General features: G+C 37.7%; 1 protein-coding gene across 3 annotated transcripts in view; it reads right to left on the bottom strand.

Moving 5' to 3' along the window:
* Positions 1-25,696, bottom strand: part of SLC25A14 (solute carrier family 25 member 14) — a 31,980-nt gene extending 6,284 nt beyond the window's left edge. Inside the window, exons 1-9 of one of the 3 annotated variants that reach the window (XM_044235570.1) lie at positions 25,656-25,696; positions 25,341-25,494; positions 19,890-19,983; positions 18,440-18,587; positions 15,439-15,533; positions 13,900-13,985; positions 10,610-10,705; positions 4,312-4,436; positions 2,444-2,579 (exon numbers count right to left, since the gene is read on the bottom strand). In XM_044235570.1, coding sequence (XP_044091505.1) covers positions 2,444-2,579; positions 4,312-4,436; positions 10,610-10,705; positions 13,900-13,985; positions 15,439-15,533; positions 18,440-18,587; positions 19,890-19,983; positions 25,341-25,472 — 912 coding nt within the window. In that variant the 5' untranslated portion in view covers positions 25,473-25,494; positions 25,656-25,696. Of the gene's footprint in view, positions 1-2,443; positions 2,580-4,311; positions 4,437-10,609; positions 10,706-13,899; positions 13,986-15,438; positions 15,534-18,439; positions 18,588-19,889; positions 19,984-24,963; positions 25,077-25,340; positions 25,495-25,589 lie in introns of those variants that run through there. The other 2 variants (XM_044235569.1, XM_044235571.1) reach the window with 2 other exon arrangements.
* Positions 25,697-25,985: the final 289 nt, after the last annotated feature.

A 25,985-nucleotide genomic window follows, 5' to 3' on the forward strand; every position in this document is an offset into this window, starting at 1 on the left:
ATTACTCCCTTAACTTCCATGACTTCTAAGTTTCCTCATTATCTTTTGATGGTTATCTTTCTGTGTCTTTCCTAGGTTCCCTACCTGCCAAGCCCTTAGCAATTGGTATTCCCCAGAGTTATTTCCTTGACCCTAACTTTCTCCCTATGCCACCAATTGTCAAGTGGAAGGATAAGCGTGGCAGAAATAGTAAAGAGAGGCTTTTACCAAACTCTACTCCCCAGAGTCTAAGAATCACTTCCTCTGTGAATCACTATTAAAATCACTATTAATAGGAGTTCATAATACTCTAGAGTGTGCTAGAAAGGCAAAAAAGTTGGGAGCTCTTCTACCTTTTCTCCTTGGTCTTCCCCTACACAGGTAGGTAATATCAGTACACGACTGATTCCCCAGGCTCTTATCTATATCCCCAAAATCTCCCCTGAGTTAAGACCAAGATATCCAAATAGATCCACTGGGTATTCCTCACGCCTTCAAACTAAGTGTCCAAAACTGTACTGTCTCCCAAAAAACCTGCTCCTCTTCCTGCGATGCCTCTGTCAACAAGTATCACCACATGCTCATGAAAACAAAAATAAACTGTGAAGTTATCTCTGACAACTGCGAACTCTGACAACTCTGATAACTGTGAAGTTATCTCTAACCTTTATAACCTCCTTATTCCCACACTCCCCTACACCCAGTCAATCGAATCTTGTTGACTTTATCAACTAAATTATTCTCAAATCTATCCCACTTTCTGTATCCCCACTATAATGTTCAAATTCAGGCTTCATTGGCTCTAATTTAGATTACTATAAAAACCCTTTAATCGGCTTCCCTGTCTCTAAGTCAGTGTTTCTCAAAGTGTAGTACCCAGATTAGCAGCATCAGTATTTCCTGCAAACTGGTTCAAAATGCAAATTCTCAGATCCTACTCCAGACCTACTGAATCAGAATCTGGTGATGAGGCCTCTGGTGAAGGGTCCCAGCCAGCCATCTGCATTTTAAAAATCCCTCCAGGTAATAAGGTTGTATGTTAATGTCTTAAGAACCACTGCTCCAGGCATATCCCCTTATATTAATGACTTTCCACCTTAGGTGAACACTACAATCACCTGAGGAGTTTTTAAAAATACTTTCAACCTAGGTCCTACCCCCAGAAGTTCTGAGTTCATTGGTCTAAAAGGTAGACACAGAACTATGAAATTTCCACTAGGTGATTCCAATTGTGCATGGACGACTGAGAACCATGGTCTCAGATCTACAAAGCCAAAGTGATCTAAAATACAAATCTGACTTGATTAAAATCTTTCAATAGCTCATCAAGTAAAAAGAAAAAAGCCAAAGCACCTCAGCATAGCATTCAATATACTTTATAACCTAATTAACCCTTAGCCATTAACATGAGAAATGCACTATAGTATAAATGTTAAAAATGCTGGTTTGAAGCCAAATGGGCTAAGTGGAAATCCCACTACTGTGAAACATTGGGCAGGTTAGGGCTTCAGGATCTACCTCATCAGGTAACGATGAGGATTAAGTAAGTGAATATATGTAAGTCTCACTAGGACAGTTTCTGATATACAGTAAAGCATTGAATGGACATGAGTTACTATTATTCAAGATGCCACCACCTACAGGGACCCTATCCTAAACTTCCAAATTAGACTAAAATTCCCTCCCATAGGTCTTTGAGTTTATCACTTACCAAGCTGTGTTAGTTATCTGTTTGTACACCTGCAGTACACCTGTATCTACTAAAATGGTGCCTGGTAGACAATAAATGGTTGTTAAACTGAACTGACAGCAGCAGAGAAACCATACGGAAATGTCATATTTTAGCTGCAAATTTGCTTTTTGTAGAATGATCACCAGGGATTACATAATACATTTATGATACTTGGCTTCCTACAAACATAACAGCAGAAATTTTTCAAAGGCAAAGTGTAAACAACAGCACAATACTAAACTGAAACTGAGTACCGGATTTTCTATTACAAGGTTTCCATCTTGTCTGAAGCAGGCAAATGTAGGATATGTTAAGTCCCTTCTATCAATAATTCTACATGGTGTTATCAGCAAAATTATCATGTAATCTCAAGCATTCAAACTGGAATAATAATATGAAGGATCAATATGTATCAGCAGATTGCCAAGGAGATAGGTTTTCTCCCTGGAAATTACTCTGAGAGGCTATTAAAAGTATACATAATGACTGGGGAAGGTATGTGCTATGGTTGAGTGCTGTGAAATGTGTAAGCCCTGATGATTCACACACCTGTACCCCTGGGGCAAATAATACATTGTATGCTAATAAAAATAATATTAAAAATTTTTAAAATTTAATATACATGATGATTCTTCCATCTTCAAAAGTATACATAGCAACTAAGAATAAGGACTGAATGTCTGAGACATCAAAGAAAATTAAAAATGCAAACCAAGTCTACAGTGTGCATACCTTTAAAATTCCATCCAAAGTACCCTTGTAGAGGTCCACATGTCCCACAATTGCTCTCTGGTTCATCATGCGAGTTCGCACCACATCAACGGGATTGGAAGCCAGAGCCCCAGCCAACCCACATGTAAAGCTGGAACTAAAGGTGAAAACTTTAAGATAGACTGCCTCACTTCCAACCATGACTAAACAGAAATTAAGCCAAACATAAATGCATAAATGTACAATGAGTCAGATTCATCAGATAAAACCTAGCACTTGCCCTTTCATTATAATCTAAAAAGAAGCATTTTCTTGGGGCGCCTGGGTGGCTCAGTGGTTAAAGCCTCTGCCTTCGGCTCGGGTCATGATCCCAGGGTCCTGGGATCGAGCCCCACATCGGGCTCTCTGCTCAGCGGAGAGTCTGCTCCCTCCTCTGTCTCTGCCTGCCTCTCTGCCTACTTGTGATCTCTGTCTGTCAAATAAATAAAATCTTAAAAAATAAAAATAAATATTTTCTAAAGAAACATCACTCAAGCTGTGAATTGTGTAAGACTGATAAATCACAGACCTGTACCCCTGAAACAAATATTATATATTATATATTTTTTTTAAAAAAAGAGAAACATCACTCAAAAGTAACCCCCATAGGATGCCTGGCTTGCTCAGTCAAGTAGATTATGCAACTCTTGATCTCCAGGCAGTAAGTTTGAGCCCCATATTTACTTAAAATCTTAAAAGAAAATCTTCAAAAAAAAAGTTAGGGGCACTTGGGTGGCTCAACTAGTTGAGCTTCTGACTCTTGGTTTTGGCTCAGGTCATGATCTCATGGGCTATGGAATCAAGGCCCTGGGCTCCATGCACTGCAGGGAGTCTGCTTGGTGATTCTCTCTATCTGCCCCTCCTCTCACTCACTCACTCACTCATTCACTCTCTTTCTCTGGAATGAATAGATAAATCTTTTTTTTTTTTAAAGTTATCCTAGGGGGCACCTGGGTGGCTCAGTGGGTTAAAGCCTCTGCCTTCAGCTCAGGTCATGATCCCAGGGTCCTGGGATTGAGAAACCACATCAGGCTCTCTGCTCTGCAGGGAACCTGCTTCCCCCTCCCTCTCTGCCTGCCTTTCTGCCTACCTGTGATCTCTGTCTGTCAAACAAATAAATAAAATCTTTTTAAAAAAAGTTATCCTCTTCACTTTTTAATCCAAAACTGAGCCTTTTTTTGGGGGGGGGGGCAACTTTTAAGCCCAGCAAGATCCCTAAGCAGAAAGTACCACACATCATGTATTAGTTATATCAAGTTTTCATACCATAGCATCATATACCAAATGCATTTGAGCAGTAAAGTGTCACAAAAGTTGTAAGATGAAGAGAATGTAGGATGAGATTAGCAACAGTTTAAAGCCCCAAACTGTGGTTTTGTTTCACTGGCCCTATAAATTTTCACTTTTTTTCTGATTCTCATTGAGAAAAGTTTGCTTTCTGATCCAAAATTAACCAAAGCAACAGATAAGTTTAGATATAGAGACTATATATGAACAAACGCAAATCCTATAGACATCTGATATGGTTGTAATAGACACTGCTACCAAGTACCAAAGAACCCACAGCATCTGGGATCCCTGTACAAGTACTGGAAGACTTTCAAGTTCTGGTGATAAGAAAGACAGAGGTGCTGTGAAGTGTGTAAACCTGGCGATTCACAGACCTGTACCCCTGGGCATAAAAATATATGTTTATAAAAAATTTAAAAAAAAATCTGAAAAAAAAAGAAAGACAGAGGTATTTAGACCATCTGCACCCTATATTGATTCTATATAAGGACTTCAGTGTAAGATATTTTTAGTGCTCAAAATAATGGAAATACGGAATAAGTACAATACATCACACTTACACAAAGTGAGTTAAAATCGTGTCTCCCATCACCCCTGACAAGATTAAGTGCTTCTTTGTAATATCATAGACTGGTAGCTCTACGCCCACAACGATGGCAGCCCGCTGAGCAGTTGGGACGACACCCTGTAAAACATAAGTCATATTACACACTAAAGAAATATACTAGAAGTGACATAAGTCTAAAAGTGAACAAAATAGGTTGGAAGTTGCAAAGTGACATAAAAATCCAAATCTCAAGTACAGAGATCATCATTTCAAATCAATGGCTAACAGTGTAACACTTAAAAATCCCAGTTCACTGGGGTACCGGGGTGGCTCAGTGGGTTAAAGCCTCTGCCTTCGGCTCTGGTCATGATCCCAAGGTCCTGGGATGGAGCCCCACATCGGGCTCTCTGCTCAGCAGGGAGCCTGCCTCCTCCTCTCTCTCTCTCTGCCTGCCTCTCAGCCCACTTGTGATCTCTGTCAAATAAATAAAAATCTTTAAAAAAAAAACCCCAATTCACTTATTGTACTAAAAATAAAATCACTGGGGCACCTGGGTGGCTCAGTCGTTAAGCATCTGCCTTCAGCTCAGGTCATGGTCCCAGGGTGCTGGGATCGAGCCCTGTATTGGGCTCTCTGCTGAGCAGGAGCCTGCTGCTCCCTCTCCCACTCCCCCTGCTTGTGTTTCCTCTCTGGCTATATCTCTCTCTGTCAAACAAATAAAATCTTTAAAATAATGAAATAAAATAAAATCATTGATATGACACCCCAAGCACAAGTAACAAAAGAAATGAAAATAAACTGGACTTCATCACAATTAAACACTTTTGTGATTCAAAGGATATCACCAAGAAAGTGAAAAGACAGCCCGCACAATGGGAGAAAATATTTGCAAGTCATATATCTGATAAGGAACTAGCAGACAGAATGTATAAAGAACTCTTACAACACAACAATAAAAAGATAAACAACCCAATTTTTAAAAGGGCAAACATCTAAATAGACATGGCACCAAAGAAGATACACAAACGGACAATAAGCATAAGAAAAGATGTTCAACATCATCAGTCATTAGAAAAGGCAAATCAAAATCACAATGACATACTACTACACACCAGTAGGATGACTATAATAATAATAATTGAAAAAGGTACTGGTGAGGATGTGGAGAAACTGAAACCCTTATACACTGCTGGTGGAAATGTAACATGAGGGCAGCCACTGGAAAACACTTTGAGAATTCCTCAAGGAGTTAAACACAGAATTACTACATGACTCAGCAGTTTCACACCAATTATTATTCAGCCATAAAAAAGAAACGAAGTACTGATAAATGCTAAAACACTGTTGAAGCTTGAAAACAGTATGCTAAATGAAAGAAGTCAATCACAAATGCCATATATTTTATGATTCTGTGTATATGAAATGTCAGAAATGGCAAATCTAGAGAAACAGAAAGTAGGTTAGTAGTTGTCCAGGGCTGAGAGGGTTGGGGGACATGGAAGTGATTATTGATGAATATAGGTTTTCTTTTAGTGGTGATGAAAATGTTCTAAACTTACACATTGGTGATGGTTGGACAAGTCTGTGAATAAACTAAAAACCATTAAATTACCACTTCAAGGGGTACCTTGCTAGCTTAGTTGAATGTCCAGCTAGATTTCAGCTCAGGTCATGATCTCAGGGCCATGAAATCAAGCCCTGTGTCTGGCTTCCTGCTCAGTGAAGAGTCTGTTTAGGATTCTCTCTCCTTCTCCCTCTGCCCCTCCCCCTGCTCACATGCTCACACACTCTTGCTTGCTCTCTTGCATGTACATGCACCTTGCTCTCCAAAATAAATAAATAAATCTTTGAAAATTAAATACATCAAGATAGTGAATTTTATGGTATGCAAATTTTCTCAATAAAGATGTTATTTAAAAAAATAAGACCATGAACCAAAAGTCATTGGCAAGAGGAGAGCTTCTAAGTTTAATTTACAGAATTTTAGGATGTGGCAGAAAAGACACACCAGGATGAGAGCAAAGGTATAATGCAGCCGGGGAGAAGGGAAGGCAAAGGGGTACTTCCTTACAAGTCTTTCACTCACTAGCAGAATACCCCTATCACAAGTCATATTACAACACAGGGCTCCTAGAACAATAAAAGTCAACATTTTTGAAGAATATTAATGACACAAGAAAATGCTGATAACATTAAAGAAGGCAAGACATGTAGTATTATTCTCACTTTGAGGGAAAGGATATATGCAAAACACCAAATTTTTATAAAGGATTCGAAGGAAATACACCAAAATATTTTTCTTTACCTGGAATTAGGGTAACAGATAAGTTAATATTTGTTTTTAGGCCTTTCTTATAGTATTCACAATGAATGCTTTATTTTTATAACTGTTTAAATGTTATTTAAAATTGAAAATAACACACCACAGAGACAACTGCTTTCCTGGATACCTGTTATATTAAAGTGCTCAATCATCTATAAATTGCCAAACCCAATTTACAAAATGGAAGTGATATAGTGATACAGCTATGCTATTACCAGGAGACGTCTGACTCTGCTGATCAGGCTGGCTGGCCCAACAGTGTCTCTCTCTCTGACCCTTCCACCTGTTCAACTGTGTCAGAAGATGATCTTCACAGAAGACAACCTTGCTGAATAGTTAAGGCCCCAAACAGGATCCCATGGGCCAAATTCAGGCCACAGACATGTTGTATGTGGCCTACATAGTACTTCGAGAAGACTGAATTAGCTGTCAACGTATAAAAAAAGGATACTTCACATAGGAATGAAGATGTCCAGCTTCTCTTAAAAGCCCAGAAAATTTGGCCACACGGGATTCCCATCACGCATGACAGCTATGAACAGGGTAGGGGATCTCCAGTTCACCAGTTACCATCACTCTCTACAGTCTCTCCAACTCTGATATAAGTGCCAGTTACACCTCATTACTGCATTTGTGCTGTTATTTCTTTTTTTATGTTATGTTAGTCATCATACAGTACATCATTAGTTTTCGATTCACTGTGCCCAGTGCCCCATGCAACATGTGCCCTCCTTAATACTCATCACTGGGCTCACCCATCCCACCAGCCCCCTCTCCTCTGAAACCTTGTTTGTTTTCTGTAGTTCATAGTCTCTCGTGGTTTGTCTTTCCCTCTGATTCCCTCCCTTCATTTTTCACTTCCTTCTTCTAATGTCCTCCATGCTCTTATCTTCCACATATAAGTGAAACCATATGATAACTGTCTTTCTCTGCTTAACTTATTTCACTCAGCATAATCTCCTCCAGTTCCATCCATGTCAATGCAAATGGTGGGTAGTCATCCTTCCTGATGACTGAATAATATTCCATTGTATATATGGACCACATTTTCTTTATCCATTCGTCTGTTGAAGAGCATCTCAGCTCCTTCCACATCTTGGCTATTGTGGACATTGCTGCTATGAACATTGGGATACATGTGGCCCTTCTTTTTTTTTTTTCAAAGATTTTATTTATTTGGTAGACAGAGATCACAAGTAGGCAGAGAGGCAGGCAGAGAGAGAGGAGGAAACAGGCTCCCTGCTGAGCAGAGAGCCCGATGTGGGGCTTGTTCCCAGGACCCTGGGATCATGACCTGACCCACTGAGCCACCCAGGCACCCCAACATGTGGCCCTTCTTTTCACTACATTTGTATCTTTAGGGTAAATACCCAGTAGTGCAATTGCTTGGTCATATTTTTGTGGTGGCTCTATTTTTGTGCTATTATTTCTTACAATGGAGTTAGAAAATAAAATGTTTCCAGTACCTACCCACGTGAAAATCAAAACAGAAAAATAAAACACTAATAAAGAAGACCATGTGTTTGGCAAACCTATTTCCTTGTTGAAATGAAAAAAAATTCCTGTATTTTAATATGCAAATCCTATGTGTCTGTGTCAAAAGAACACATAATACAATGTACTTCACTTCTTTATCTTATATACCTGGATGAGGTAAGCAGCCTAGATCATAAAAGTAGCTATGCTCCATTCCTCAAAATATTAAACACAGAATTACCATATGATCCAGCAATCCCACTTCTGGGAATATATAAAAATAACTGAAATCAGAGTCTTTTTTTTTAATATATTTGACAGACAGAGATCACAAGCAGGCAGAGAGAGAGAGAGGAGGAAGCAGGCTCCCCACAGAGCAGAGAGCCTGATGTGGGGCTTGATCCCAGGACCCTGGGATCATGACCTGAGCCGAAGGCAGAGGCTTTAACCCACTGAGCCACCCAGGCGCCCCTGAAATCAGAGTCTTGAAGAGATATTTGCATACCCACATTCAGAGTAGCATAATTCACAAGAGCCATGATACAGAAACAATCAACTTGCCCATTAACAGATGAATGGATAAATAAAATGTGGCATATATATACAATGGAAAATTATTCAGCCTTAAAAAAGGAAGGATATTCTGATACATGTGACAACAAGAATGAAGCTAGAGGACATTACACTAAGTAAAATAAGTTAGTAACAAAAACCACAAATACTGTATGATTCCACTTACATGAGGTACCCAGAAAAGCCAAATTTGTAAAGATAGATAGAAGGATGGTCGCTAGGGATAGGGGGAAAGGGGGCGTAGTTGTTTAATGGGTATGGAGTTCACATTTTACAAGATGAAAAGAGTTCCAGAGACTGGCTGACCAACAATGTAAATGTACTTAACACTGCTGAGCAATATACTTAAAAATGGTTAAGATGGTAAGTTTTATGTTACATGTATTTTACCACAATTAAAAATTTTAATTAAAAACAAAGTAGCTATATTGCCCTGACAAAATCTCCCTGTTGTATTTATTGCTGTTTGTCTTTCCCTTAACATTAGTTTATGAAAAATTTCTAGTTAGGTCCATTTTCTGGTTTTTTAAATTAGTCTAATCAAAAATGTGCACCCTGTTATCAAAAAGAAACCTCACGGATCATTAATGGATGCTAAGAGCATTAGGTGAAACGTTATTAAATAATAGGATATATGCATGTTGCTAGAATGTCATCATACAAATTATCCACTAAATTACAAAAAGGAAAACCTTATCTTTTACGATGGTAAGATCTGGTGGACATTATCTTACCAAGTAATCAAGTTCAGCATCATTAATTGTGGGACAACCTAACACGGGCTTCTTTCTGTGATGAAATATGAAATATAGAGTGTCACCTATGAAGTTTTCTTAGCAAAATGTTTAACATGAATCTAATCAAGCCAACAGACCTAACTTCCAGTTTGCAGGAAATACAGGGGAAATATTCTGTAAAGAAACTTGGCCTGGTATCATCAATAAGGGAAATGTGAATATAAACTGGGTGTTAGGTATTAGGGACTTGTTAATTTTCTTAGGTGTGATAATGATACAGTTATTAAGTATTACTATGCAGGAAAATGTCCTCATTCTTAGGAAATGCATAATGAACTATTTAGTAGAGTACCATGATGTGGGAAACTTCCTTTCAGATAGTTTAGCAAATTCCCCCCCAAAACACACAAATATGTGTGTTTACTGTGTATACACATACACACAGATAAAGAAAATACAGTCAGACTGTAACAGTCATTCAATCTGGGTATGTTCTGTTCTTTCAATTCTTCTATATCTGAAAATTTTTATAGGAAGTTGAGGGAAAATATAAAGGAAGAAAGAAAACAAAGCTTTCTTCTTTAATAGCCTATTAATGGATTTCCCATTCTACTTCCCTCTGCATATTCTACTAGGACTCTTACTTAGTATTACAATACTAGGTGATTAAAATAAGATAAAAAGTTATAGGAACAACAATAAAAAAGGAGTAGAGATAAAAGACTGGAAGATAATATGACAAAATGTTAACAGTAATTATCTCTAGCTAGTAAGACTACTCGATTTTTTTTCTCTTATAGACCTGAAAGTTTTATAGTACAATTTTTATTTTATAAGGTTAAAAAAAGTTGTTTTGGGTAAGCAGAGACTATCATAAACATATACTGCTATGCTAGTACAAAACTAGCAAAATATATATTTAAGAACTAAATTCACTGTGAATTTGAACAAACCAAAGGACTACCTCAAATAATATAATAACCTTCTCTCACACAACCCCCAAACACTAAGCAAAAATAAAGACAACTAGTAAGTTTTGGTCCTTTCATTGGTGATGTGATTCATTGGTGATATCTTCTGGGTTACCAAGAATCTTAAACAGTGTAAGATGACAATTCATAATTTTATTGCTTTATGTAAGAAGTATTCTTTGCAAAGTATAGGAAATGAGCATAAGGCAATACCAGGAAAAGAGTACTCACCCTCCACAGACCCCTGGTACCTTCTTGCTGGTATATATCGATGAAGCTGCCAATCATGCTGCCTTGGAACAAGCTCCCCTGAGCTTGCATTCGAATCTAAAATAAGAAGATTCTTATTCTCTGTTTTAACAGAGACCAAAATGAGATGTTACACTCATTTAAAATAAAGAAAACAGAATTTGGGAATTATCAGAAATATTATCCTGCTACTATGATGAAACTAATGACAAACTATATATTTTAAAAATGTAATTTGTGTCAAAATATAATTTATAAAAATTATTTTCATCAGCCTCACATTCCTTATACTAAGTCCATCAATTCTGGAGTTGAAAGAAAATTTGCGGGAAAGAAAGAACAAGTACTCCAATGTGGGCAGAAAATAATTCATTTAAAATGATAACAGTTTATGGGGCGCCTGGGTGGCTCAGTGGGTTAAAGCCTCTGCCTTTGGCTCAGGTCATGATCCCAGGGTCCTGAGATAAAGCCCCAACAGGGATCCTATTTCTCCTTCTCCCTATGCTGTTCCCCTGCTTGGGCTCTCTCTCTCTCAAATAAATAAATAAAATCTTTTAAAAAAATAAAATCTTTAAAAAATATGATGTAAACTTAAAAATATGCACAGCAAAGAGACTGGATGAACATAAACACACCCAAATGCAGACAGTGGTTTAAGTCTGAGTAACAAGACAAGCGGACATTTTCTTCTTTTGTGATTTTCGCCTGCCTTCCACTTTTTTCTACATTGAACACACATTATGTAATTATTAATAGCAAAAAGGTTTTAAGATATAATTTCATGCTTACAAGCCTTTAAATTGAATTCTATTTGTAAAAGGCATGATCACTGTATTGTGCAAAGTAGCCTTTGAGAGGTGCAAGAAAATAAAGCTAACATTAAAAAGCCCTGAAAGATTTGGTACAATTTCCAACTGACTGCACACATAAAATCATAGTAGTAAGTCAGTAAATACTAGTGGCCCTAATGTGGGCCTGATTTTCATGATGTGCAACTCTAGTTTTCAAAAAATGTCTTTGGGAAATCATGAAACAGCATGTTTTTATGTGGAAAGTCAATTGCTACTAAGAGTTTTGAAATAAAAACCTAAACTCAATTAAAATGGAAACTACAAATATCCTAAGTAGGAGACTTTGTAAAGGAGGTGATTCCTGAGCACGACCTGGACTATGGTAAGGTGTGGCACTTTCCTCTGGCACAAAATGTAGGAGGGGCACTCAAAAAACCTCAGTAATCTGGACAAATAATAATACAATATTTCACAACATGAAAATTTATGCACAAAACCCACAATGAACCAAATATTAAACTGTAGTTAACTAAAGATAGGATCCAAAAGGGTGAGATTCAGGTGAGGTGAGATGAATTATACAAAATATTGGTATTTTATTCATCATGAGTAGTTTGCATTCACTTTAGTTTTTGAAAAATATTGCATAAAATGTTATTTCTCTTGATTACTGAGTTTTTTGTGTCCCCTTCCATTTTGTATCCAAGGGGAATACCTCACTTGTCTCATCCTAGTCCTGTCCCTGTTCCTGAGCAGACTTGAAGGATAAATTCACAAAGGGGGAAAAGACATTACAGTCAGAAAGAGAGATACATAAACAAAGGCAAGGAAGTGACACATAATATATCAGAGAAAGAGTTGCCCAAGGATATGTGAGAGGACTGAACAGCTCAGCTGTGATTATAGATCCTATATGGTACTGTCACCATCTAAGTTTGTGATTCTCTCCATCCCCAGCCCCTCAGCCCTATCAAGGTATAAGAAAGAAAAAGGGAGATTATAGCATTGGTCAATGGTAATAATCATACCAGGCAAGTCAGAGGGACAGGAAATTAAAGCAAATCATTTAGGTGATTAAATCAAGGATCCAGATAGATAAGAAAAGAAGCTTTAGGGAGTTAAGTATTATTGTTCTTGAAAAGGTCAAGTGTAATTATATTGCAAATGTTGTGGACTTTTAGGATACAATCAGTTCTCTTCATAAATACTTGCTCTGTACATCTAAAGTGATATAAAAATTCTGTAGCTACATTACTCTCAGTTTAACCCAGAAAGATCATTTCATATCTTTTCCCCATCAACCATCACTGGTTTCTTTCATGTGTTCTGTGTTTCAAGTCACTCTCTCGGTTCTTAAAATTCTCTGAATTGCAATAGATCTCTCTTTCACTAACCTAGTCACCTATGGTTTCGAATAAATACAGCACATGTCCTCTTTTCTCACATGTCTGCTAAAATAAATGTCAAAAACTCAGGATCCTCTCAGACATTATAATCATATATTTAGTGATTTTAATCATAAATTTAAGTAAGTTATTAACTATGTAGAAAATGTGCACCATGAGATAAAATGAGTACTAATATTATTAAATGTTTCATCTTGTGTTTTGATAAAATCTGAAAGGAGGCCACATACTGCATGGAGCATTGGGTGTTACATGTAAACAACGAATCTTGGAACACTACATCAAAAATTAATGACGGACTGTATGGTGACTAACATAACAACAACATCATCATAAAAGAAAAAATCTGAAAGAAATTGAAATACATTTTTAAAAATCAACACCATTAACCTATGCTATTCTAGTTCTGAATTCAAAATAATCCCAGCACAGACCAAACTATACCATTTTAAAGCCAAATCTCACCCTTAATGGAATTATACGTAAGACAAGAAAAGACAGATGCATTACAGACTAAGGTACCTCAATTAGCCATTAAAGGAGGCTCCTCCAAAAGCTATATTTTGATTTATCCCTTTGTCTGGTACCCCAGATTATACCACAGCTCAATATACCATACTAAGATTTGAAATGGGTGGAGAATATGCCTTTCTTTTGTAAAGTGGAGAAAGAACTATTAAAAACAAAAATTTTCATATCAATTTTAGAAGAAGAAAATGGAAGTAAGGGATCTGGAAACTGATTGCCTTAAAATTGCATCACCCTTGGAAACAATCTTATAAGGGTTTACATACTCTAAAGACCAATGGATTAATGCATATCATAATGAATTGACTACTATTTACTGAGCACCTACTATCTACCAAGTATGATAGGCACTTTACATATATTATCTCTAATCCTAAACAACCTTATGCAGTAATTACTTACAAATGAGGAAACCAAGGCTTAAAGCAGTTATTTGCCAAGGTTTTATAGCAGTGACAGAGTGGAGCCCTAAACCCAAATCTGACTCAAAGTTCATGCTCTTTCCATAACACTTGGCATACATCTAATGCTACCAGCCCTTTCTTACCTTTAGTACATCAGTGGGATTGGCTATAGTGGAAGATATCACTCCTGACACTACCCCACAGATCATATTAATTAGAAGAGTTTCATCTGTAAAAAGGAAAAAAAGTTTGTTTGTACCAAGTACCAGTTTTGAAGAACAGAGTACTCATCTACCAGACGAAAGGAACCCCAAGCAGACAAATGACTGTAGGAAATGAACCGCAAAGCTTACAAAACTAAAGAAACTCAAATATTTCTAGATCCCAGGGTGCCTGGGTAGCTCAGTCAGTTAAGCATCTGCCTTCAGCTCAGGTCATGATCCCAGGGTCTGGGGCTCAAGCCCCACATCAGGCTCTCTGCTCAGCAGGGAGCCTGCTTCTCCCTCCCTTGCTCCCCCTGCTTGTGTTCTCTGTGAAATAAATAAATAAAATCTTTAAAAAATTCTAGATCCCAAATCAGTACTGAAACATAAATCATTATTTTTTTAAAAAGTGTTTCTAAAAGACACTGGAACATGTCCTATTATTCTATACACAGCAACTGCCAGTAACCCACATAAATTCAGAATGTAGTATTTCTTCTTCAATCATTTCAAATACCTAAAGAAAATTCTTTTGTCTTTTTCTAGAGACTCATCAACTCTAAAGACTTAGGAACCAAATGTTAAAAAAATAAAAACTTATGTGTTAACAGAAAAATATTACCTAAATATTAATTTTGACTGGCTTTGACATCTACTAGCTTCTATTTATTTAAAGAAGATTCTGTAGACATATATGAAAAAGTCATTTGAAACTAAATCTGCTCAGCCAAAAGGGGAAAAAAAAGAAACCACAGAGCATAATGTTCTAAAATGAAAATTCTATCTTCACCATGCCTCCTTACCATGAAGAGCCTACAAATAGAAACTAGGTAAACCCAAGTGAAGCATCTGTGAAAGGAAATTATTTTAGGAAGCGAACCCTTCAGAATCCTCAAAGAGGCTCCAGAAAAAGTCAATTTAGGACAATAAAGTAATTCAAAGGACATTACTAATCAAAAGTCTCTCCAGCTATCCTCAACTATGCAAAAGCCTAGGCCTGTGATAAAATACCATTCAGTATGGTATCAAGCTGGAAAAGCTGCAGCAGCCCACTTAGAGACATGATAATGCTGAATGTGGGTAAGGTGGCCATAGGTGCAACAGAATCTAGAATAGTCTAAAATTCCTCCATCTAATAAAAGCTTATCAAAATGGGCATCTAGAGAATGGCTTAGAGCTAAAGTTCTTTCGTTGATGAGGACAGCATTAATTTTCTGGACAAACTTACCTATGTTCCCTCTGTGATGAGCAGAAGCCTTTTTTTTTTCTTTGATACGAAAAGGGAAAAACTTAAAGAGCAGGTTTCTCTAACCCATCTGTCACCTCTGCAAGGATTAATCCCAAATCAATTAGAGCTTGCTTTGTCCTTACAATAACTGTCACCCACTCTCAGGCATCCCATGACGCATGCTTCTCAGTAAGCATGATTTCAATAATTCCTCTGAGTATTACCCCACAAGAGAATGAGTCTATACTGACCTTCTAAACGTTCTACAAATAACCTCTTCAAGCTTTGGTAAATGCCAATTTTAATGGTGCCATATGATGCCTGTCTTAGTAAGGCAGGGGCAATTCTGCCAAAAAAGAAAGTAAGAAAAAATCAATTATACTCAACATGTACATACATAGATTATACATAACTAGATAGTTTATTCATTTCCATTACTCACCTCATTCCACCCAACTACATCAGAATATGCATTTTTTTCAAGCACCCATGGAACATTCACCGAGAGAGCACATTTGGATTATAAAACAAACCTCAACAAATTTAAAAGAAGTGAAGTCAAATAGAGTATGTTCTCTGACCGTAACAGAATTAAACTAGAAATCAATAAGGAAAATCCTCAAACACTTGGAAATTAAACAGCACATTTCTAAACAATCCATGGTTCATAAGAACTCTCAAAGGAAATTTTAAAACAGAACTAAACAAAAATGAAAATTCAACCTATTAAAATACGTAGGATACAGCCAAAGCAGTGCTGAGAGGGAAATTTATGGCACAAAATGCTTACATTAGAAACGAGGGAAAGTCTTGGGCAACCTCTGGGGGTCCCTTCCCTCTTTAGGAGATTTGTGCCATCATTTTACTATCACTCAATAAACTTTGCTGCCCACCAAAGAAAAAGAAGAAAAGAATAGAGAAGGAGAGAGAGAGAGAAAGAAAGAGTCTCAAATCAATAATCTAAGTCCCTAACTCAAGAAATTAGAAAAAGAAGAGCAAAGTAAACCCAAACCAAGCAGAACAGGAGGAAACAATAAAGAGCATAAATTAATAAAATTAAAAACATAAAAAGAGAGAAATATCAATAAAACAAAAAGCTCTTTTGAAAAAATCAATATTGGGAATGAAATGGACAGTAATATAAATTCTGAAGCCATTAAAAGGATAATAAGGTAATGCTATAAATGACTTTATGCTCATGAATTCCAACAACTCAGAAGAAATGGACTAATTCCTCAAAAACTACAAACTACCAAAACTCAAAATTAAATAGATAAAAATACGGGAATCATCAAAAAAGACGAAATAGATAAACTGAATAGTCTCATAACCATTGAAACATTTTAATTCATAATTCAAAAGTTCCCAAAAAGGAAATCTCCAGGCCCAGATAATTTCACTGAGGAATTCTACCAAGCATTTAAAAAATCAACACCAGGGGCTCCTGGGTGGGTCAGTCGTTAAGTGTCTGCCTTTGACTCAGGGTCCTGGGATCAAGCCCTGCATCAGGCTCCCTGCTCAGTGGGATGCCTGCTTCTCCCTCTCTCTCTCCCCCTGCTTGTATTCCCTCTCTTGCTATCTCTCTATTAAATAAATAAATAAAATCTTTTAAAAAAAATCAACACCAGTCTTACACAATCTTTCCAGAAAAAAAAGAGAATGTTTCCCAATTCATTTTTTTTTAAATTTCTTTTCAGCGTAACAGTATTCATTGTTCCCAATTCATTTTATGAGGTTAGTATTACCCTGATACCAAAACCAGACAAAAAATACAAAACCAGAAAAACTGTCAGTATCTCTCAGATATTTGGATGCAAAAATCCTTAACAAAATATTAGCAAACCAAATCTAGCAGTGTAGAAAAAGAAGTATATACCATTATTCACCTCATGGAGATTTTTTTTAATTTATTTTTTGGGGGGGTTATATGGTACCATTTATTTTTATTAAATTCTTTTTTAATTTAAATTCAAGTAATTAACACACAGTATATTAGTTGTTTCAGAGGTAGAGTTCAGTGATTCATCAGTGTTATATAATAACCAGTCCTCAATATGTCATGTGCCCTCTTTAATGTTCATCATCCAGGTACCCTATCCCCTCCCCAACCCCCTCACAGAGGTTTTATAAAAGATATTTTTTTATTTGACAGAGATCACAAGTAGGCAGAGAGGCAGGTGGGGGCGGGGGAACAGGCTCCCACCAAGCAGAGAGCCCCAATGTGGGCCTCGATCCTAGGACCCTGAGATCATGACCTGAGCTGAAGGGAGAGGCTTTAACCCACTGAGCTACCCAGGCGCCCACGGAGGTTTTTTTTTTAAAAATCAGCCTTACTTCCTCACAGTTGTAGATACATCTTTAATCTATCAAGGAGGTACCAGAGCCAAGATTTCACCCTATTTAAGTTCTGCTTATAAACTGAAGACATTCTCACTCATACCTCCTTTGAGATTCTTCCAAATTGCAGAACTACACTTTGGTAGTTATAAATAGAAAGACGACAGCAGCTTGGATGGTTCTGATTTTTAAAATGATGACTAAATATGCATATTTCTGACATTATTGCTTGCTATTAGAAAAAAATAATCTTGTGATCATCCATGCTGATTAAAGAACAAGGTGAAACAGTTGATCCATGATTCACTAGCTTCAGAATGTATTACTTGATTTTTTTCCCTAAGAAAATTCTCTTTTAAAACTAAGTCTAACACAGGTTAATAATAAAATTGATGTCCATTCTCTGAGCAATAAACTGGTAACCTGAATGCAGGAGTGACCTAGGAAATTCAGCAGATAAAAGAGAAAACCACAAACCTACAGATAATTAAAAGTTGACAAATAGATGGGTCTCCCTCTCTCTCATTCTGCATTTCATGTTTAACCTGCCAGAATAGTATTTATTTAAAGAGGAAAATTTTTAAAGAACTGAGTATTTGGCAACTCCGGAAGAATATTACCGAAAGATATACAGTGAACTGGAGCTGCTATTCACAGTGGCTATCGATGACTCTCAGGAAAACAGGAGAAAGCCAATGCTGCAATGAGATATCCATTTTAAAACGTATCACTTAAAGCCAGATGAACACAAAATCCAAAGCTCAAGACCTATAAGCAAGTGAAATATAAACTGGCATGTCAATATTGAATTACAAATTGGTATGGTGAATATGAAGGGCATACACTATCAGACAGCTGAAATAAATGGCTTCTTAAAAAGTATTTCCCTTCATGAAGGAAAGAATCCACTCTCACCCAGAATACAGAGCCAATACACCTTCTTCTTTATAGATGCGGAACAAGGCATGAAACATTCCCCGGTATTTTATCTCTTTAAAGCGAACATCAATGCTTTGGCCTTGAACTTGAAGTCGTGTTTTGGTCAGGTCCACAGGGAACGTTCCTATAAAGGAACACACTGATTGATAAGGTTTTCCAAAGACTCACAGTTAAAATTTTGGCCGAATTTAAATCAATGACAATTTTAAAACATAAGACAAAGTCCTCCTTATAACACAATTGGGGTATCTCTGCTAGGAGTATCACTGTCAGAAGAGCTGTATGTGATAAGTGAAATACACTGTACTGTATCTAGGCAGTAGGACTGACCCACAGTATAATTGAAACTATGATATAATAAATTGCTTTAAGATAATCCTAATATACTATAAACACAAAATAATTTAAATGATGTTTTATTCATCTGTAACATACAATTTGGCATTTGTCTCTTCCTTTGCCCACCATCTCATCTCTCTACTTCTCCTTCATAAAATCTCCCCAAATTTTCACAATGAAGGTAAGAAAAAATGGGACTGTTGTTCCAGGCACCCTTATATACTATTAGAAAGTTTTGTGGTTTTTTTCTTCTTTGTTTTGTTTACAAGAAACAAATAGTTCCTTAGTATTATGAAAGATAAGGCAAAGTCCTATTTGGTCTACTCATCTTGGTTCCAGGTAAGTTGGGACTAATAACCAGCACAGTGTTTAGGAAATTTCTTTAACCAACTTCTTTTAGTAAATCAACATACAGAACTGGTGATTATGTTGACAAAATATGTTCCAGGGAATATTTCGAAGTCTAGAACTAACAAGGTGATTATGTAGCTCTGGTCACTGATGACCTTGATATTGCACCAACACAGTATTTGTCAAGGAAGTCAACAAAGATTAATGGATTAGAGTGACTTAAGAATAGTTTAAGAGAGAGAAAATTTGTAAAATGAGAAAACACAATCTATAGATATTTCAAAATTAAAATCAAATAGCAAAGAATCTAGTTTGATTTTATTAGTCAATTTTCTTCCAAAATCTAACAGAGGTTTGAAAAAAGAACTTTGAATACTTACTAAGAAAGTTATAAACAACTTAGCATTAAGGAAAGACCATTAGTACAAAAATACAGCAGAAACCCCTGTATTAACTAACTCCCTTTATCTTTTCATATTACTTAAGTCTAGAGAAAATAAACAAATCATTAAACTATCAAAAGAGCTTCTTAAGTTCAAGTTCTCTTAATTTCATTCACCATACCATTTGTAGTACTTTCTCAGAAAATATTACTTGATGGCTTAAAGATGATAGTTTTTAAAACAAATATAATAAGCTTCTTTTCACTTTTTCTCTAGTTTTCACCAAAAATAACTGTCACCATAAGCTACCATCTATACCATAGAAGCAGATTTGTCAGTTTTCACATTCTTACCAAACTCAGCAACAATAGAGGCAAGGCCGCCATATACAAAGGGTTTCCAATTCAGACCAGACATCTCATGGCTTACAGTGGTACTTTTCTGGTGCTAAAAATAAACACAGATCAGAACAGGGCACAAGAGTGAGGAGCATTTGTTAGTGTCTGATCACATTATTTATACCAGCAAAATTGACAAATAAAACAGATGTAGAGGAAAAGCCCTACCAAGTGGAATGAAACAAAATGAGGAATCCTGTTTTATGTGCTGGATGATCACGAATGTGTTCTTTACTGCCACTCTGTATGGGTAGGCGTGCAATTCCCACAAAGATCAACTTGCGCCCTTCATTTTCTCCAGTTTCTTTAATTTTATCCATGTCCCCACCCAAAGAAGAGTTTTCAGTCCATCCAGCGCAACCAACTTAAACATTCAACTAGAGAATTACAAATGAAGGAACCTGGTGTTCAAACTATATAGGCTAAGGCATCTCATAAAAGCAGTTCATGGTATTCTGTTACCTTGAATAGGTGCAAAGCAAAGGCTGACACCACTCCCCTCTCAGGTTCTTAGCCCTCTCATCTCTCCACTAAACGTCAGGGTTTTAGTTCCTCTAACTACTTCTAGCTATACACAATTTCTCCCCTCAAAGCCCAAGCTGACTAAGTACTTTTTCATCTTCCTTCTGGTTCCCAGAAGAATGAAAACAATATGAATGTCTCTCTTCTCTCTGATATTTAACATACACCCATCTAGTAAATTTCTTTTTCCCTGGCCTTTTAAAGCACATACATTCAAATATTGTTTTTCTTTGATGTTCAAACTCCTTAATAATGTATTTCTACTCCCAGCTCCCTTTCCTTCTTCCCCATCCCACCCCCATTACACCTGTCATCTTCAATCTTTCCATTTTTGTTTTTCCTGCCACTCTCTGCTATTTCTCTCTCGGATCTTTTTTTCCATAGCTCTGCCCTTTAGATCAGTGGTTTTCAAATTTAAGGTGCACCAAAATGATCTAGAAGGTGAATTAAAACATGGAGTGTTGGGCCTCACCCTCAGATTTTCTGATTAGTGCCCTGGGTTTGGTCTGAGAATATGCAAATTTCCAAATAATGCTGGTGCTTCCACACTTTAAGATCTACTACTGTTCCATGCATCACCTACTAAATCCTGGTCCAGCTGGAAGTAATCTTTTTTAAGATGGACTCCGAGATTTCTTTTAAATTATTCCTTTTCCAGAACTTCATAGTATGTATGCTACTGAATTTCAAATACATCCTCAAGTGCTTTATGGTCAGGAATAAAGACTCAGAAGTCAGACTTCCTAGGTTCAAATCCTGACACTACTACTTACTAGCTCTGTGACCAAGTCACTTAACTATTCCATGTCTGTGTTTTCTGAACCATAAAATGGGGATGATAATAAACACTATCTTATAGGGTTGTTGTGAAAATTAAGTGATACATGTAAAATAACTAGAAAAGTACCTAGTACCCAGTGCAAATATTATTTTTTTAAGTTTATTTCTTTTCTTTTCTTTTTTTTTAGCAATCTCTACACCCAACATGGGTTTAAACTCACAATTCCAAGATCAAGGGTCGCATGTTTTCCAACTGAGCCAGCCAGGCACCCTCTAGTTCAACTATTAGCTATTATCATTACTACATTTTAAAAAGTACTCAGATTTATATTTTAACAGATATTACTTGCTGTCCACCACCCCCACTGCCCAATCTGAGGTCAGCACCATTGAGTCACAGTCTCTTTTTAGGAAAGACAAGATTTGCTTTATTTCCACAAAAGGAAAGCTCTGTAAATAAGCACACATGAACAACTTCCCAAAGAAGACAGTAAACACGCAGACAAATATTTTAGTAAGAGGCCACAAAAATAATTATGGACACTTCCTTTAAGCATAGTGTGATCAGCCAGTCCATCTGATATACAGAGTCTGGAATAGATAGCTTTTTTGGAGGAAAGTTGTTGAAAGAAATTCTAAAAAGCAAAGTAGGACTAGGCACTTCAAATACCAGCTGCAGTCTGAAATGAGTCTTAAGTACTAAATATTATTTCATTAACATTTTTAGTTATGAGCACATTTTATTACAATTGATAGTAAAACGAACACACATGGTGAGAGGATAAGCACGGAAAAGCAAGAAACAGGGCATATCCCCTCTCTTAGTCAATGGAGAGGGCATCCCCCCAACCCGACAATTTAGAGATTTACCAAAATAGTCAAGCATTTCAAATGGCTGCTATGCTTCTCTCTGAAAGCTTTCTTTTTACAATTTCTTTCCACTCATCTCATTACAGAGAAAGCCTCTATCAGAACTTTACTACCTGCTACCCAGACTTTCATTAAGGAGGATGTTCCCAGGGTTCAGGGAACAACAATAAATCAGTTAAAGGCAGGGACAGAGCCATAGTAGGGAACAGAATTTTAGATCAGTCAGCCCAGTGGTTCCTTAATGAAGTTTTCACAATTGAAGTGAAATGAAGAAAATAAGAGAACATAGTGCTTTTTTCTTCAGCCGAATGTGTTTAATTTAAAGGACTATATATTAGGAAATCATGTTCTTCCTCCTGGGGATTTTTTTAAAATCACCTTTCCTGTATGGAATGCAGTTGGTAGTTGATTTTTTAGTATTCTTAGCAAAATAAGACTACCTACCTTAATTTGTGCCTCCTTCCCCACACTTTCACTTAAATGTTATTGGTCCATGAAATCCAAAAGTGTAGAGACCACTGGCCAAATTCAACACTGCTACCATTCCCCCATCTGTCAGTAAAATACCTTTTCCTCCATGTTAGGAAAGAATCTTGTTACGAAAAAGTCCTTTATAGCTTTAATTAGGTCTGTTTTTAGACATTCATTCCTCATACTGAGCCAAAAGTCTGCTTTGCTCTAATTTTCACCCATTTGGGGAGGTAATATTAAACTATTCTTTTTCCCTATTGGGGTTCTTCAAGTATTTAAAGACAGCAAGACAGCTATCATGTTCTCCTACATCTTATCTTTCTCAGTGTAAACATCCACATTATTCACTATATTGTATGTCATGTACTACAGCTGAAAATTGCAGTCACTTCTGCGGAGGCCATATCACACTACTGAAATCGTTAAAATGTCAGCTAAAACCTCTAAGTCTTTTACATAAGGCCGTATACATGCATGCATGCCATGTTATATCTATTCCACAGTTGTGCAATGTTTTTTGAACCTTCATTTTCTCCCTTCTATATTTTAATTTCAGGCACACAGGATGAGGTTTCTCTTCTAGTTGCCCCATGTTATTTTCTCTCTTAACTAGGTAAGATCCCTGAAGGCAAACACCATGTCTCAGAGTACTTTTCACAACGCAGAGTACTAACCACTATACGATCACGGCCTCAGAGTACTTTTCATAAGTCTTGCACAGAATTGGGTAAATACTTGGTTGATTCTAGTGAAATGTCCTTTATCTATGTAGGCAGTGTGTATGTAAAAGATTATGTGACAAATTAGAAAGTTAACTTGCTAGACCTGAGCAATGCTACATACTTTGTACACAACATCTTGCTTTGATTCATCCTCAAAGATTCTCTAATTCTCTTCCCTTGCCTTTTTGTAGAGAATTACTTGTGTGAAAGACGCCAAGCATGCTAAAAATGATTTTTACTTCTGGGGGCTATCCCCAGATATGGGTAAAAGGAAAGAAGTCACATCTGTCTTAAAACAGAAATATACTACTTTAAATATTCATCACATAAAGCAGCCAATGAAAAATGTCTTTAAAATGCAAACATGTGTTCTGAAGTCTAAGGAAAATCTGACGGCTTAAAGAGTGAGAAGAATGTCTTAGAATACAAGTTACATAGCACTATGCTATTCCAAATATCTGATCAGATAAATCTGGGTACTTTTCTCACCTTCTCTTTTAAAAAAGAGTGGGCATTACAGATTCTCAGGCTTGGGAGGTAATAATGGAGAGAAAAGCAAATATTTATCGAAGGCATACTAAATGCCCAAACCTGTAACATGCTATGGGTATAAATGTCATGTTAAAAAAATAAACATATATTCTAACATGGGACAGTATCTATCATTCAATTTATCTTTCCTGGATAATCAAGGACACTGGGGTGAGGACAAAGTTGTATGAAATATAGTACTTGCCTTTCAAGAGCTTATAGTCTGGCAGAAGAAACCAAAGTAGTTCATTAGAGAAAAAGTAAGTACTAAATTATATAGTACAAACTACAAGAGCAGGAGTATGGGAAAGGAGACAATCAGCATGCGCCTGAATAATAAGGCTTCTGGAGGTGAGGCTTAAAATGGGCCTTCCCAGAGTGCAGGTAGAATCAGGTATAGGTGTAGATAAGGGAGGGTGGAGGAGGAAAACAGGATGAATAGAGACACAAATATAGAAAAAACACAGCATTTTGAGGCAGACATCAGTATAGTTTGCTCTGAGAAGGAAGAGGGGAACCTAATGGGAACAGAGAATTCCCTTAATAGATTGAAACAATTATCAGACAAGTATGGAAAGGGAAAGGTTACAACTGAAAACCTTAAAACCAAAATGGTGAGAAGGATACTATAAATTTTTGAACAGGGACGGGACATGAGGATATCCACATTTTAGTTAGGCTACTAGGGCTGCAGCAAGCAGTGGATTACAAATGAGAGGCAAGGAAACTTGCTTAGGATGGTATGAAGTAAAGCAGACAAAGTAAAAGCAGACAACATAAAAGCAGACAACATGTTTGTTGGCAATAAAGTTAGAGATAAACTTCTAAAATGAAAACACAAAGAAACTTGATGATGTAGAGAATGAAGACAAGAGTTCAAAATAACTCCAAGCATACTTAGCCTGGAAAAACCAAGAAAACACCAACAGAGAATTAAAAACATCCCTGCCCGTTACCTTGTCTGAGAATCTAATTCATGCTGATAATGGCTGTCATCCCCATTAGTTAGCTGAACTGCATTTTAATAGATGCCTTCAATGCCTTGACCTCAAGGAGTGGCAGGGGGTAGAAACTGAAGGGGAGCATCTTTTAACAGCATCCCTCACACTAACACAATGGAGGTGTTTGCTTACTCCGCTTATAATCACGGCCGCCGTTGCAAACTTCACCCTTAGAAAAATTAGGATTATTCCAGGAAAGATACCCATTCACCCTCTGGGTAGCAGGATCTTGCCAGTTCCTCGGCTGTCAGAGCGAGTTCGTGGAGAGAGGGGAGGCGCCTGAAGAAGGCGGCCTCCCAAGGGGGTCGAGGAAGCAGGGTTCAATCGAAGAAGTAAAACCACCGATGCCAGAAGAGTGAAAGACAGGGAAGGGACTCAGCTGAGGGGAGAGAGAGATCAAAGGACCGTTAAACCCCTCCCAGGCCGGGAACCAGGCCAGCCCGGCCCCGCGCGGCCTGGCGCGGCCCAGCCCCGCTCCCCTGCCTGGAAGTCCAGGAGCTCCCCCTCACCTGCTCCGGCTCATCGGACGACTGGGAAGCCGAGGCTCCCACAGTCGGAAACGCCACCGCAATGCCAACCCGGAAGCATTGAGACCAACGGAAGTAACCAAGTCGTCGCCCTGGCAACGGTGGCACAGGCATTCCAACACCACCTCCTCAAAGCCTAAAAAAGAAGGCGCGACATGAGAGGTGGGAACGACAGGGGTCTTAATGGGGAAGTCGAGCCGGCTTCGGATGAAGAGACACAGAAACGGCAACCTTTTGGGAGGTGTAGGGAGAGAGAGCTAAGGCGTGAGAATTTGGCAGGTTCTGCAGCTCACATACTTGCCAGTCGGGGGCAGAGATGTCGCCTGGTTACCTTGTCACCACCCACCACGTGCGTAAGAGGGCTAGGAAAGGGGCGGGGGTTAAGAAGCTAGCCGCCAGCCAACCTAAGAATGACGCGAAGGGCGGGGCATACGTAGTGAATGGGTGGAGCGGGACGCCTGCGCGCAAAGTACGAAAAAGGAGGGAAAGTGAGGGGGCGGGGCAGAGGACTTAAAAGTAGGAAAACGAGGGAAAGGAGTGAACGGTATTTAATGACGTGCTCGAAGGCGGAAAGAAAATGAAGATCAAGTAAACCGTGGCAGCGAATGGGCACCAGGTATTTGGGGC

Source organism: Neovison vison, chromosome X (assembly GCF_020171115.1).
Source record: "Neovison vison isolate M4711 chromosome X, ASM_NN_V1, whole genome shotgun sequence".
Taxonomy (NCBI): Eukaryota; Metazoa; Chordata; class Mammalia; order Carnivora; family Mustelidae; genus Neogale; species Neogale vison.